This window comes from Pantherophis guttatus, chromosome 4, assembly GCF_059756535.1.
Source record: "Pantherophis guttatus breed Tessera chromosome 4, ASM5975653v1, whole genome shotgun sequence".
Taxonomy (NCBI): Eukaryota; Metazoa; Chordata; class Lepidosauria; order Squamata; family Colubridae; genus Pantherophis; species Pantherophis guttatus.
Window position 1 is genome coordinate 41,761,630 of NC_142066.1, and position 16,550 is coordinate 41,778,179.

At 43.6% G+C, this 16,550-nt stretch overlaps 1 protein-coding gene and 1 non-coding gene across 2 annotated transcripts in view; both read left to right on the top strand.

Annotated features, from left to right (window-relative positions):
* The first annotated feature begins 21 nt into the window (after nt 1-21).
* The window catches only part of LOC117664445 (uncharacterized), a 55,885-nt gene continuing 39,356 nt past the window's right edge, over nt 22-16,550 (top strand). The window contains exons 1-2 of the transcript XR_004591058.2: nt 22-44; nt 1,227-1,250. This is a non-coding gene — a transcript (uncharacterized LOC117664445). The remainder of the gene's footprint in view (nt 45-1,226; nt 1,251-16,550) is intronic.
* The window catches only part of KCNA7 (potassium voltage-gated channel subfamily A member 7), a 36,271-nt gene continuing 34,231 nt past the window's right edge, over nt 14,511-16,550 (top strand). Inside the window, exon 1 of the mRNA XM_060691559.2 lies at nt 14,511-15,167. Coding sequence (XP_060547542.1) covers nt 14,592-15,167 — 576 coding nt within the window. The 5' untranslated portion in view covers nt 14,511-14,591. The remainder of the gene's footprint in view (nt 15,168-16,550) is intronic.

Consider the following 16,550-nt stretch of genomic DNA (forward strand, 5'->3'; position numbering starts at 1 on the left):
TTCCCTGCCATTGCCCCTGCCCTTTGAAACATTGTCCTCCAGAGGTGAGATGGCCCCCCACACTCCTGGCCTTCAAGAATATCTGAAAACTTAGCTCTGTTGACATATTTGGGACCCATAGAGCAGCATACAACTATGGGACTGGTTAGCACATTGAATTCTTTCCTTTGTATTTTTAATTTTAATTATTCTATTTTTAATTGCCTCCAAATATATGTGTAGCTTTTATGTTTTTACTTGTATAGTGCCCAGAGTCGCTCTGTGAGGGAGATGGACAATTTCTAAATGTGATGTATAAACAAAACCATATACCGATATATTAAGAAAGAGTTTTTTTAAGTGAATTGCCTGGCAATAGGTGGCACTATTGGTCAACCAGCAGGAAAAGATTTGTTTGGGAACATGTGTGTGAGGGAAAAGCACACTTGCTTTTCCGATTCAAATCAGGATATGAAAGATCTGCTTTCCTGGCAAAATTATAAAAAATAATATTGAGATACTATTTATCTCTTTAAAACCCCTTATACAAATTAAATACTGTCTTGGGTCATACCAGGCAAAAATACTTCATAAATTGCCAAATCAGAACACAATCCTCTGATAATTAAGCGTGCCACTTTAACATGGAATGTTAAGAACTGAAAGTGTGTACAAGTCACAATTGTGAGCCCAACAACACACTGAGATTTTATGTGAATAGGAATTCCATGAAGAGCATAATTTAAAGAAATTTGGAAGTGGGCATGAACTACAACATAGGTTTCACAGTTGATATGATTTAATAAACCAAGATATTTCACACGTTGCACAAAGAAGCAAAGCCAGCAGATAAACCTTCCTTCCATTATAGCAAGTAGTCAGAAAGCATAGATAGACTCCAGAGTGTGTACAATGTTCCTCATTTGAAATCGTGAATAATGTAAATTATACTTTACAGTTCCCTCAAATCAGTGGTGGGTTGCTACTGGTTTGCACTGGATCAGGCGAACCGGTAGTGGCGGCAGTAACAGGAGGCTCCACCCACCCACCTGGACGCTTGTGTGCATTTGCAGAAGCGCTCTGTGTGCGCGAACTGGTAGTAACGGGATGTAGAACCCGCCCCTGCCTCAAATGTAGGTTATTCTGAAACCAACGGGGAGCAAGGGCAGAATTATTTTTAAAAATAGCTGCAATGAACACAAGCAAAAGCTTGTCGATGTCTTTAATAAAGTATTTTCACCTTTCAGAAAATCCAGGAATGAGACATCCAGGTAAGGTTCAAATTTCTTCTTTTGATATGATGACTGGGAATAATGGACATGTAATTAGGCACTGGAAATAGCCAGATAATTTTTAAATGGCAAGAATGAGAGTTTCTGTCTCTGCTGTCATTTAGCGCTCATCCAGATTTTGCAGTGTAAATACGACAGCCTAGATTGTTGTATAGTCATCCACAAGATACTAAATTTAAGTCTGATACAGAATCTTGAAAAGCCATGTAGTGACACACTACATAGCATCCTGATTATCATCCTGTAGTAAAAATTAAAGATTCTTCTGTAAAAAAGAAAAAAGAACATCAAATGTAGAAAAAGATTTAAAAATTTAGAGTTAAATTTCATGCAAGGCCTGTTTTATCCAAATAGCATTGTATTTTACAAATCGGCATCAGCTGGTAAAAATACTTGTAGCTACCAGATACTAAGCTCATTTTCAGAAACAGTGAAATGCACTATAATATTCCTTTCTCCATAGTGGAGGGGAAGATTATCCAGGAATGGGTTGTAACTCTGCTTCTCTGTCTAGAAACCGAGTCATCTTTTTTTGGCCACACCTCCTCTGACTAGTTCCTTCCCAGTTCAACTTGGTCTTCCGTCGAGTACAGACAGAGATTGAGAGTTCAAGACATTCCTGGATATTCTTAATTGTCAGGCGATCAGGATTCCTTTTTTTTTTTTTGCCTTTGAAAGGATCGGGGATTATGTGTAACGATCCGGGAGGTTTATGGTCTGCCTGTAAGCCACCCTTCTGGTGGGGATCGCAGCCGAGGCCCTTGCCGGTCCCACGACCAGTGGTGGGGGCATCCCTTTGGACTGGGCTGCCCTGGGCTAGACTCTCCCTGGAGAGAAGGGCTCAGTCACTGCCTGGTTTTGCCAGGCAAACTGACAGCGGCTGGTGCGCTCCTCTTCAGGAGGAGGAAGCTGCAGCAAGAGTGCTCTTCACGAGCCTGTTTGCCTTCCATGCGGTTCGGTGGAGCTCAGCGCAAAGTGAGCCATGGCAGCAGCTGCTTTTTTGGTTTGCTGCTTTGCCTGAAGATTGTGGGAGGTTCCCAACTCAGATTTGAATGCTTGGCAGCCATGCTCATTGCGAGCCAGTCTGCCTTCGGTTTCTCCCTGCGAGTTTTGGTACGCCTTGTACTGTTTATTTATTTATTATTTATTTATTATTTCAATTTATATACCGCCCCTCTCCTGAAGGACTCAGGGTGGTGTACAACCAAGAGTAAAAGCACACAAATATAAAATTTAAAAACGATTTAAAAGCATATTAAATAATTTGGCCCAGCTATTCAAATAAAACACCCGTTTTAAAATTTTTAAAAATTAAAAAAGTTAAAAAATTAGGCCAGCCCGGCTTGTTGGAATAAAAACTTTTGAGGGCACGGCGAAAGGTGCGCAAGTCGGGAATCCTCCGTATCCCGGGGGGCAGTTCATTCCAGAGGGCAGGTGCCCCCACAGAGAAGGCTCTCCCCCTGGGGGTCACCAATCAACATTGTTTGACCAATGGCACCCGGAGGAGCCCCTCTCTGTGGGAGCGTACTGGCCGGTGGGAGGCTATTGGTAGCAGCAGGCGGTCTTGTAAGTACCCAGGTCCTAAGCCATGGAGCGCTCTGAAGATGGTAACCAGCTCCTTGAATCGAACCGGGAAGACCACCGAAAGCCATTGCAGCTCGCACAGGAGAGGTGTTACATGGGAGCGCCATGTCGCTCCCACAATCACCCGCGCGGCTACATTCTGGACCAATTGGAACCTCCAGTGCTCTTCAAGGGGAGCCCCATATAGTAGTCCAGGCGGGAAGTGACAAGGGCATGAGTGACCGTGCGCAAGGAGTCCTGGTACAGAAAGGGACGCAACTGGCGAATCAGGCGAACCTGATAGAAGGCCCCCCTTTGAACTGGGATGGCAGTTTTTTTCTGCCTTTCAGTCTGCCTAGCAACAGGAGCATAATGGGATAAAGGAGAAGCAGTTTCAGCTCCTGTCAATTTAATCTGCCCAGCAACTCCCTCTAGCATGGCAACTGATCCCTCTCACAGCGACAAGAGGTGAGAGGGCAATGGGGAACCTCAGGAATTTCTCCTGATAGCCACAGCAATCTCTCGGTGCCCCTCTAAGAGGAAGAAGGCTGCTAAAGGATCTTCCTCTAGCCGTTCTGCCACAACCCTAAACCAGAAAAGGTTTCTAAGGTGGCTGAAAAAGATGCTAAATGCCAACAAAGAGCCTTGGAAAAGGAAATGGCCAAGATTGAGAAGACTGCTAGGTTAAAGGACAGGGGCAGCCCCTCCCCGCAGAATGAGTCTGAGATTTCCCATCCCTTTGGTGATCAGCAGCCTCTCTCCCATTCAGGTTCCACTGCTTTCCATTCAGCTAGTCCCAGGGCCTGGTCACCGTATGGCGCCAGGGGTGAAATGCTACTAGTTTGGGCCGGTTGGCCCAAACTGGTAGTAAAAAATTGGATCCACTCTGGGGTAGTGGGTCCACTCGGGGGAGCCACCTTGGGGGTTGTGCGGCGTGATGGCCAATTTCTGCTCCTCTTAAAGGCCCCGGAGCAGATCAGGGTGCTGCCATTCCGAGCTTCTATGTGTGTGTGTCTTTGCTCCTGGTCTTTCGCAGGAGCCCATGCCCGATGTCCTGTCCCCGACAGCTCGTCTTAAAGGCGCCTCGCCCTGGGAAGGGGAGCAGGCGCCTCAGCTGCTCCAGCCATCCGGGAGACCTCTGACCGGCCTGCCCAGGCGGCACAACAGGTGAGCCAGTGGTTGCCCCTGGCAGGCTTGGAATGGCAGTGCCCGGATCCACTTCAGGGCCTTTAAAAGCATTGGAAATCGGCTGTCATGCTGTGCAACCCTCAAGGTGGCTCCCCCGAGCAGACCCAACACCCAAGGAGCACGATCTGGGGGCAGCTTCAGCCAGCTTGGCCTGGGCAAGGCCCGAAGGGGTGAATTCCCCAACTCCAGTTCAGCCAGCTGGGGACAGGACGTCGGACACGGGCTGCTGCGAAAGATCACAGAGCAAATACACACACACACACACACACACACAACCCGCACACACAGCGGTACTGGTGAGGTTTTTAGTGGGCAGCGCAGGAAGGCAGACTTGCCTTCATAGATACGAAAGCTTCCTACAAATGGAAAAACGCCAGGAGCAAGCGTGTATTTTTGTATTTTCTCCTGCCATTTTTACATTTGGAAGACGGAGAAGAGGAGGAAGAAGACGAGGGCGATGATCCCGGGCATGTGAAGCAAGGCATGAAAATCCGTAGCAGGAAGCTTGGGGTGAGTGAAAAGGGGGAGCAGCCGAGCACTTTGTTTCTCTCTCTCTTCCCCCCTCCGTCATCTCCCAGACTGGGTGGCCGAAGTAGAAAGGCAAGCAATCTTCGGGGCTAGGAGATGTTGGGTCTGGCTTGGCGAGGGGGGTCAGGCTGATCAGGTGCTGATCATTGAAACTTTCTTTTTACTTTTTTTAGTAGTTAAAAATGCTTTAAAAAGTAAAAAATAATTGGTGACGCCCACCCAGTCACATGACCACCACCAAGCCATGCCCATAGAACCAGTGGCAAAAAAATTTAGATTTCACCACTGGATGGCACTGGGGAGCAGTTTACCCTAGCTCTAACAGGTAGCCTTGTCAGAGAAGTGCCTATTTCTACCTCTGGTTCCAATTTATCTGTCTCTGGGTCAGAGTGGGCCATTTCAGACAGGTGGGACCAGACCTATACCTGAAGCCACCTTTACACCCACAGTGGTTGGGCTCCATGCCAGAGAGGGGCCCAAGCCAGTGCTGATCAACTGCAGGCGTTAATTGCACAGGCTATTTCGCATGGAATAGCAACAGATTTGCAGCAGAGGTCTCATCCTCCCATGCTGCCTCAAGGTTTCCCACAATTACAGGCTCCGCCCCTGGCAGCTATGTCTCAGGGTTCATAGATGGAGGCTCAAAATCTACCTCCTCCAGGTCCTAGTAGCCAGAGTGGGGATTCCTCAGAAGGGGAGAACTAGTTGCTAGCCTGGTCTGATGATGAGTGCACTGCCCCGACTCCTCCCCCTTCAAAGTGTTATTTCACCCTGATTTTTTCAAGACCCTACTTTGCAAGGCCAAGGCTACAACCAACCTTGGACCTGACCTCAGCTCAGAGACATCTGCGGAGCCATTGGATTCTAGCCATATGCTCTTTACCGAACCCATAATTCAGACTGAGATTGTGCCATCGCCCAAGCTGTTTCTAGACACTGTTCAGAGGCAGTGGGCCACACCTGGGATGGGACCCTCTCCCACGGGCACTGAACGGAAGTTGTATAACATTGCCTCAGACCTGCTGCAAACTCCGGTGGTGGATACCCCAGTGGCAGTGTTGACTTCTGCCTCCCCATTGGCTTCAGATCTTATTGACAATCTTAAACCAGAGGCCAAAAGAGCTGAGATGGTGCTACACATGGCACACCAATCAGCTGCTTGGTCTATTAAGGCCTCAACAGCGGCATCCTTTTTTACTCGGACCTCCTTGCTCTGGCTCCGACAGATGCAAACGATCCCTTCCGAGGATGCGTGATCCCATCAGGATCTTAACAAGTTAATAGCTGCCGCCGAGTTTACATCAGATGCTATCCCAAATGCAGCAAAATATGCATCACACTCAATTGCTTCCTCTGTAACGGCTCGTCGCCTGTTATGGCTTCTCCATTGGCAGGCGGACATCAAGAGTAAATGGAAACTGGCATCTGCTCCATTCAAGGGCTCTAATCTCTTTGGAGAAGTTCTGGACCCTGTCCTGGTAGATTTACTTATTTATTTAATATATTTTAGATACTAAGGACAGGGGCAAGACCATGCCCCCCTTATTTTGTTGGGGTGAATGTCGTTACTTGCCTTACCCCCAGAAGCAATCCTTTCGGGCCTCAGAAGTAGGGTTGGAGTTCAACCAACCCCAGAAGCCATTTCCGGGCAGACAAGGAAGGCAACAGACAGGTCTGACTTTAGGAACAGACAACAGCAACAAGATAAGCGCTCCTTTTGTGGATCAGGAGGTCACCCCTTTCATCGGTTCCGCTAAGGATAGGACTGACACTCGCATTGGAGGCCACTTAGGTCATTTTGCCCAACAATGGGAGACCACATCATCTAACGCTTGGGTTATTAATACCATGAGATTCGGTCTGTCTCTTGAGTTCCTGGCTCCTCCCCTGAGTTTCTTCATAAGATGCCCTGTGTCTGGGGACACGACTAAATGGGGACTGATGGAGTCAGCTACTCAGCATCTGCTGGTCATTCAGGCCATTCAACCGGTCCCTCATGAGCAGCAAGGGCAGGGATTTTATTCATGGTCCCAAAGAGCTCGGGGGCTTAAGGCTTATCCTGGATCCCAAGAGACTGAACAAATACATCACGTACAAGTGCTTTAAAATACACTCGCTCAGTTCTATTCTGCAGGGTATTCGGGAGGGCAACTTCCTGACCGCTATTGACCTAACAGAGGCTTACTTACACATTCCCATCTTGTCAGAACATCGATGTTTTCTTCGTTTCTGCTATGCCAGCAGACATTTTCAATATAAGGCCATGCCATTCGGCCTTTGGTCATTGCCCTGGACATTTACCAAACTATTGGCAGCCTTCATGGCCTATCTTAGGGCATTGCCACTCCAGATGCAGGCTTACCTGGATACATTTTAATTCAGTCTTCTTCTAAATCTCAGGCCAGGGAGGACCTGAGAGTAACCATTCAGGTGCTTTAGGAACATGGCTTCTCAATTAATGATGAGGAGCCATTTTTCACCCACCACCAAATTGCTTTACTTGGGGGCAGTCATTGACTCTTTGGTGTGCGTGGTATATCTTTCCTCAGAAAGGCAGCCCAGTCTGCAGGCATTGGCAGGGCACATTCTGGACGAAGGAGTAGCCACCCTGGCTCTCCTTTCACAGCTCCTGGGAAAGATGGTATCATGCATAGCAATTGTACCATGGGCTTGTTTCACACCAGGGCTCTCCAGTGGTTTCTCCTGCCTTATCAGAGGTCTGGCAGGAGCCACTTGCCAATCAGAGTCCGGCTTCCTCAATAGGTACTGCTGTCACTCAAATGGTGGATGTTGCAGGCCATCGCCAGGGGATGTTCATTCAGGACGCCCAGATGACTTACTATCATGACAGACGCCAGTCTTCTTGGATGGGGGGCCCATTTCCAGACGTTGATAGCTCAGAGCCAGTGGAATCAATCGGACTTGACCCACAACATCAATTGGATAGAGTTAAGGGCCGCGCATTTAGCGCTAAAGAAATTCCAAGACTTTGTAGCTGGACATCACATCCTAATCTTGACAGACAATGTATCTGCAAAGCTCACATAAACCGTTGGGGTACCCACTCCCAGTCCCTCATGCAGGAGGCGGAATCACTGGGCCTATGGGCAGAAAGACATCTTCTGTCCTTCAGGGCAGATCATATCTCAGGTGAGCAACGTGCAGGAGGATTGGCTCAGCTGGACCACAGTGGACCAGTCAGAGTGGCACCTGCACCCATCATTGTTCCTGGAACTGATAGTTCTGGACCTCTTTGCCACCCCAGACAACAGCCAGCTGCCCAGGTTTTTTTCCAGGTACCCAGCGCCAGGGGCAGAAGGGATAGACGCCCTCTGCAGTCCATGGCCTCAGGGTGTCCTTTATGCCTTTCCTTCATTTCCTCTAATTCTGGGAGTAGTCAGGAAGGTTCTGGAGGAGAAGGTCCAGATAATTTTACTGGCCCCTCCCTTATTGGCCCAGGAGACCATGGTTCGCCGACCTGATGAGCCTGTTGGTGGCGCAACCCTGGAGGATACCTCAGGACATGATCTCCTTCAGCCAGGGGGTCTTGGTACATCCAGACCCACAGTGGCTTCAGTTGACCATTTGAACGGAGAGTCCTAAGTCAGGACAATTTCTCCTCCAGGGTAATCAGAACAATAAAGGTTTCTAGGAGGCCTTCCACTGACAGGATTTACAATTCAACTTGGACTACCTTTTGCAGCTGGTGCTCTCAAAAAGACATTGACCTTTATTTGGGGTCAGTGGCTCAAGTTCTGGAGTTTCTCCAGGATGAACTGGACAATGGTTTGATGTCCAACACCATCCGCTGGCAGGTAGCGGCCCTGTCTATGTCGTATGGAGTGAGAGAACCCCTTTCCCAACATCACATGGTCCATCGATTACTCGGGCACAACAAACTTAAAACCACCAGTAGTACACAGGTACCCTACCTGGGACCTGTCAAAGGTGTTGCACACTCTCACAGGGAGTCCCTTCGAACCCTTGAGAACTGCAAGCTTGCGCTGACTTACAAGATGACATTCCTCATGACCATCACTTCAGCCAGAAGGATATCCTCCCGTGAGGGAGGACTTATGCATCTTTCACCTGACAGGGTGGTTCTACAACTGGATCCCTCCTTCATCCCCAAGGTAAACTCCTGGTTCCATTGGACTCAGGAGATCATACTGCCCAACCTCTGTCCGGAGCCTACTCATGCCCTTGAACAGAAGTGGCACACCTTGGATGTCCGGAGGGCTCTCTGGGTTTACATCAAAAGGACCTCCTCCTTTCAGAGGACGGAATCCCTCTTTCTTTCTTTCTAGCCTTCTTCTATAGGCATTAAGATCAGCTCATCCACAGTGGGACGGTGGATCCGGACGTGTATCAGCACGGCCTATGAGCTCCAGGCTCTTCTGAAGCCTTGGAATATCATGGCCCACTCCACTAGAAGCGCGGCCCCGACAGCGGCATGGGCGACACAGGCCTCTATAGAGGTCTGTTGAGCAGCAACCTGGTCCTCTCCATCTCCATTCGTCCATCATTACAAGTTGGACACATATGCTTCAGCGGAGGTGGCCTTTGGCCATTGAGTCCTTCAGAGGGTCCACATGGAGCTAGGGACTAGAGACCAGACTGCTTCCCAACTGCAAGACTGACCGGCTTTGGTAAATCCCATTCTTGGATAATCTTTCCCTCCACTATAGAGAAGGGGCGTTGGTCCTACCTGAGATGCTCCTTCTCATAGTATGGGAAGTTTTTCCAGTCCCACCCTAGTGAACGTCTGACGGTCCATAGTCCGGTAGGGGCTTCTATTTTCACAGGATACAAGTCTCATTAGGACACAAGTCTCATCATCGCTACGCCTTCATCGAACTGGGAAGAAACCAGTCAGAAGAGGTATGGCCAAAAAAAGATGACTTGGTCTCCAGACAGAGAAGCAGAGTTACAACCCATTCGTGGATAATCTTCTCCTACTATGAGAAGGAGCATCTCAAGTAGGACCAATGCCCCATTTCTGTTGCTCTATGGTCTTTCATTGGAGAAATATTTTTTCATTAAATTCTCACATTGGAAGCAAAAAGTTGGAAAAGGCCCAGGGGTCTAAAGAGGAGAGGTTTTTCCCCATTCAGAGGAAATGTCCTGAGTAAATTGATATCTAATTAACTATAAACATTTCTGAATATAATTCCATAACTGAAGCATACCTATTGTGACTCAAGCTTCCAGCAATTTCTCTCAGTCTCAAGCAGAAGAAAAACAGCAAGGAGATTTCCCTAACTTTCTTTCTCTTGGAGAAAAAGGGGCTTTTCTTTTAAAATCAGATAGAAATTACTGGATGAGAAGATGGAAAATTTAGGATTTAATATTTTTGCTCAGCCTCAGATTAAGATTGAATCTGCAGGATGCAAGAGTTTTCAGGTAACAAAATTGGTAAAAGCACCTCTGATTCAAAGGCTGTCTGTTCTTTAGTAAAATAGAAAAAATAGCAAAGAGCAGTGCTAAACTTAATTTTCTGTGCCTGCTAATTAATGCTAGATTGTTTCCGATATTTACAGTCTTTGTGCATGCTGATTAAATGGTTAGGTTTTTTTCTGGAACTTGGCACTTATTTTACATCAAAGTTAACTTTATATTAGAAGGAGCTTCATCATTTTGGGGTCTAGCAGTGGCTGTTGCGGTAAGAAAAAGATCAAGGGGGTGGTAACAGCATGATCAAAGTCCTATTCCTTTTCTACATCTGCATATAAAGGGACTGTGTGTTAATCACATTGCTACAATCATCATGTTGACTTTTTCTATCTTTTCTGACAACATTGTTGTAACTTGCGCTGAACCATATCTTATCCTTTGTAGTATTCTTATAAACTGATGATTTGAACTGGTGTATACTAAATTCTCACTTTTACCATCAAATATTTTCTTACAACTATTACTACTAAATATTTAAAATAAAATAAAAATTCTGAAAAAGTAATTTGAGATTTTCTCCTTTCCTTTTAAAAAAAATCTGATTGCACAGGTTTCATTTCTTTATCATCTTCCTTATTTACCAGTACTGTTAAGGTTGTGGAAATCCTATTCTTTCGCATTAAGGGGGGAAACACCAGGTAAAGACATTTCCTTGGAAGATTGGTAATGGTGTCAAGCAGTTACACAAAGCAGGATCATGAAGTCAGTTCAATCTCAAAAGGCCTCTGCGAAATTTCAAACATCCAAGCTTTCATTCCATAGACATTCATGCATGGAGACTAAAGGTGTATTGAGCCAATTTATTTTTAATTTACTCCATTTTTTTCAATTTTTTTCAATTTGAAAGACACAAGCATATACACATGTGCACAATCTCACATAAACACCTATACGTGTGTGTTAATATGTACAAATTGAAAAAAAATCTAAAGCAGGGCCTTACATTCAAATGGAACAGCATCACCTAAAATACACTCACACAAAACACACACACACACACACAGTGCTGTTCCATTTGCATGAAGGTCATCTGCCCATACATTTTCTGGCTACAGATTTGGTCTCAACTAACCTTTTCTTTTAGCTTCTGTAATACAGTAAGCAGAATGAAATATTTTAGTAATATTGGGCCTCTTAAAATTAGCTAGGGCAATAATTTTTAAACTCTACTCCAAATATAACTTTTCTGAGATATTTATTGTTGTCTTTAAGATTAGTAATGGTGAAAAGATTTCTACTGAATGCTTACGGCATACCGTTCTCTGAATTTTTGCATATCTTTGCCAGTCTACTGTAAGTTGATAGAAATTTGTTTTTGCTAGTATATCTTAGGAGTCTGAGTGGAAAAATACACCAATGTCCGTTGCTTCCTTAATTTATTTCATAAAATCATCCAACAAATAAAAAATATATAAGCTCTGCTTAATTAGTTGTAATTAATTAATTTAAAGTTTTTATCCAGATCCTGACAATGTTATGGAGTATGACCTCTAGCACACAACTCAAAAGCCAAGAACTACCATACATGGACTGCAAAATTCTGGATAAATACCAGATGGCACCTTAGCAGTTGTTCAGAAGATCAGTTATGGTAGACTAGTCTTAGTTCCTGACCCTACAGGAAAATAAGCTGCACATTTCTTATCTGTGGAATACTAGCACAATATCATTAAACCTAGTTTGGCCTTTTGTTCCAAATCAATGTGAAAAAGATGGGCTAGAACAGGGGTCTGCAACCTTAAACACTCAAAGCCATTTGGACCCATTTCCCACAGAAAACACTGGGAGCCAAAAAACCTGGATCGGTGTGGCCAATTCAACAGCACTCCCATCTAGTCACATGACACCCCCAGCCACGCCTACCCAGGTTTTGTGGCCCCTGGTGTTTTCTGTGGGAAATGGGTCTCTCTCTCTCCCTCCCTCCCTTCCTCCCTCCCATTTCTGTTTTTCTCTCTTTTTCCTCTCCCTCTCCCTCTCTTCTTTCTTTCTTTTTCTTCCTTTCTCTCCCCTTCTCTCTCATTTGTTTCCCTTTCCCTCTCTCTCATCCTCTCCCTCCAGCTCGCTCTCATTTTTCTCTCCCTCTCCCTCTCAATTGTTTCTTTCTCTTTTTCTTCTCTCTCATTTTCCCTCCACCATTTTCTCATTTCTCTCTCTCTTTCTCTCCCCTTTTCTCTCTCTCATTTCTCTTTCTCTTCCTCTCATTTGTTTTTCTCTCTTTTTCCTTTCCCTCTCCCCCCTCTTTCTTTCTCTTTTCTTTCTCTCCCCTTATCTCTCTCATGTTTTCCGCTTTTTCCTCATTCTCTCCCTCCAGCGCTCTCTCATTTCTCTTTCCCTCTCTCTCTCTTCCCGTTCTTCTCTCTCTCTCTTATTTGTTTCTCTCTTTCCTCTCTCTTTAATTTCTCCCTCCATCATTTTCTCATCTCTCTTTCTCTCTCCCCACCCTCTTTTTCTCCCGGGTTAGACCAAAGAATCTTGAATCCCAGACACATAAAGAGTAGAAGGCATGAGATTAGAGAAAGGAGCTAAATCTTTTTTAAAAATACAAAATACTTTAAATGGAGAAATAGATGTTCACATAGATCAAATCAAGAAAATGATCTGATTCATAATCTGGTTCCATAAACTTTCTTTTCAATTCAAAACATAAGGCCTTGCTTTATATCTTTTGGAGGGTGGGAGGCTTTCTTTTTAATATTATAGAACATTTTAGAATGAGGAAAAAAAATACTTGAAGTATATATCAGGTTGCTACATCTTAATGATAAAATAATGTAAAATTACATTGGATAATGTGAACAAATGTGAACAGACGCCATGTATGTTTTTATAGTCAAACAAATTTGAGAGAAAAAGGGAGATGTTAGAAGTTTGGGGCCAACTTTGTAATAAGCTAAATGGAAAGCCAAAGATGCAATTATAAAGCTAGCACAGGAAGACAATGATCAAAGGAACCAAAGAGAACATCCTGAAAGAAAAGCAAGAGAAATGTGTTTTTGATCAGATCTTAAAGCAGGTCAAAGAAGAGACCAGTTAAATATCTAAAGGAAGCAAAAACAATTCTGTACACGGTTGTTACATGTCCTGCAGGGGAAATCCTTTATCTAAAAGCATATTCAAGAACAACCCTCTATTTCAGGAAATAATTTCTTGAAGAGCTACTCTGTCAAAATCCAATTTAAAATTAGAGAAGTATAAAAAAGGAAAGTAAACACCTTGACATTACTCACATTCAAGTCAGTACTCGAACAGCAGGCTGAACAATAGATGACTATATCAGTACTGTGAAATATGTTTGCTTATTTTGTATTTATTTTTCCTAAATTTTCTCTGATGTATGTAAACAGCATACTGTACTGTATTGCCTTAGTTATACAGTCTGTGTATAAGGCATACTTAATATGGGGGGAGGTGAGAACACAACAGAATCAGGTTTTTGTAAGATGTTTAGCATTGAAGAAAGGAAAAATCCAAAGAAAAATATGACAATGAAGACAGATAAGGAGGAACAAATATAAGTTTAGATAATACAAGGAATCTTGTTAAGTAATACAGTGGACGGGAGGAACACTTTGTATGTTTGTGTTGCCTCTGATCTCTCAAAACTTGAAACCACAACTCAGAAAGTACTTGATAGTTTCTGGAAAGGATAGAGTCTAAATTTGCTTTTGTTTGTCATCTTCTCAACTCTAATTTATGATTCAGAGTATCATTTGAGTCCACATTCAATCTTTGCTTACTCTTGTATATTACTCATGAGACCCTAGCCTCCTTTGAAAGACTGGGATGTCCAGGTTCAAGCACTACTTCTCTTTATAGGGGAGCATAAAAGTTCTCACTGGCAGTCTTCTGTATTCTCCTGAAGGTGTCCTGCCCACCTTTTTCTCTTCCCTGGGCGTTCTGCCTGCCCCTATGTCACTCTCAGTTATTTTTAGCTCTTTCCTCTTCTGATCAGAGTGCTGTTGGGATTGCTTTTAGGCATGGAGTTAGAGGCGGTGCTGAGATTTTGGCAAGGGGGCTAAGAGTCTGTAACGTCCTGGGGCAACCTGATATCCCTAGGTCTAGGGAAAATGTTTACAGGCAGAAACCTTGACGCTGGCACTGGAAGACAGGGGTGTTCTCAGAAAGGGGACATAGAGAAGGACAGTTGGGGAGGGGGAATCTAAGTTGTGGCTATAACCCCTTTGGAAATACCAAAGCAATTTTGAGAGTAGTGTCGAGATGATAGAATGATTATCCAGGGTTAAAGACTCAGCTTTAAAAGATAGGCAGGAAAAGAAAGGAGATGGCATGAACTAAGGAAATAATATAGCAAAAGGAGGGGGAGGAGAGAAGTAAATTAGAAACTAGAGCAGATATGTTTAAAGCAGGAAGTGAATGAGTGAAAATAGATGAAGGAGAAGTAGAAGAAAAGATGCCAGCTGAGATACAAATAGTGTGAATATTGGAAAGAATAGTGTGAATATTGGAAAGGATACAGGATAGAATATCTGAACTGGGAGTTTTCTGGAGAAGGCCTCAGCATTTGGGTGAACTTTGAATCATGACCACCTACATCATCTCAGGCTCTCTGTAGCTGCCAGCTCTACCATGGAGAAGCTATTGCCACTGACTGCAGGGGAAAGTGAGCCCATTGTCCACTGTGGGGGACATTCCCACAAGGACTGTTGTGAGCGGGTGGTGATAAATGTTTCTGGCCTACGATTTGAGACACAAGCAAAGACTTTAAGGCAATTCCCCGATACTTTACTGGGTGATCCTCTGCGGCGTTTGCAATATTACGACCCATTGCGTAATGAATACTTCTTTGATCGCAACAGGCCTTCCTTTGATTCTATTCTGTATTATTACCAATCTGGAGGACGGCTTCGAAGGCCAATCAATGTACCTCTTGATGTTTTTTTGGAGGAACTCAAATTCTATCAGCTCGGTGAAGAAGCTCTCACTAAATTTCGTGATGATGAAGGATTCATCAAGGAAGAAGACCAGCCCATGCCTGAGAGAGAATTCCTCAAACAAGTGTGGCTGCTCTTTGAACATCCAGAGAGCTCTCAGGCTGCCCGCATCATTGCAATCATTTCAGTTATGGTCATTCTTATCTCCATTGTGATTTTTTGCCTGGAGACTTTACCTGAGTTTCGGGATGAGAGCGACATGTCTTTGCCGGTAAGTAATGAAGGCTATATTGATTTTTTTTCTGTAACTGATTACATTGTTTTCTCTGTTCCTCTTTCTCTGAATGATGATTATTGATATTTCAGAATATACTTTGCTTCAAAATCCCCTTCCCAAATTGGTACCCAGATGTCTTAGACAAGAGAAGCTGTTTTGTCTAATGATAATGAGAATTTTAATCCAATAAACGTAGAATTCTAGCTTTTAGGGCAATTACTCTAATGCCAAATTAGAATTTAAATTGTTTTAGGAATTTCTGATATAATATTCTCTTATTGCTTCAGATAAACCTCTATTTCTATAATACAAACAGCAGTATTGTTACCAGTATTTTGGCATTCAAGAGTTAGAGTTTATCATTCTGATACCCTTACTCTTTTAAGAATGTCATATTCCAAATCTGATATTTGCAAAAATCAGATATGAATTTTAAATTGTCACTTTTCTAATTCTTTTTAAAAATTAGTAGCTTAATGTTGCAACCATTTCTTTACCTTATTGGCCTTCATCTGAAAACTCAATGCCATCTTGATTACTGGTATAATTTATTTAATATCAATTCTCTAACCACAGTGGACCATACTTTTAAATGCAGGAACTTTATAGTTGATTGTGAACATAATCACCAATGAATGAGTTGAAATAGTAATGCTTCTGTTCTCCACAAGACAACACGTGTCTATTATTGTATCATAGGCCATAAAGAATGAGGGTATCTCCAACTATGGTCTTGAATAATGTTACTCAAAAATCAATGTTCTTTTTACCAACTGCTGCTCCACATGGCTTTCAGAGCCTCCTTATGTTCTACAGTATTGTGTGATGGGGGTGGGAGTAAAGTTAGGCACTGGGACTGAAAATTATTGAAATAATACTAATGACAAAAATAACTCAGCAAGGTAATATTCCCTCATAAATCAACATTTTTCTTTCAATGCTAATTATTCTGTGTTTTGATTCTTCCCCCACCTGCTGCCATGTTGTAATGGTTAGCCTCTGTGATTTTCAGCCCTCTCAAACATGTCCCCCAAACAAAAAGTTGAAATCCTTTGTCCTAATGGATTGACTGATTGTGTTGCTAGTTGACTCAGCAGGAAATATAATCCTAAAAATCTGTATACTGTAGTTGCCTTGCAGAACCTTGGAATTCAAAAAGGAACAAAACAAAAGCAAGATAGACAGATTTGTTTGACTTTAAGTGTCAACTTCTAAACCAGCTTTCATTCATGTAATATTCTCCAGATGTGTTTTGATTGCAAATCCCAGATTTTAAAAGTTGGGGAAATAACGATTCAGCACCTCTAGATAGTCAATAATGGGATAGATGAAATTGTAACATAAAATTCATGCAATTTCATTCTTTGCTACAGTGTC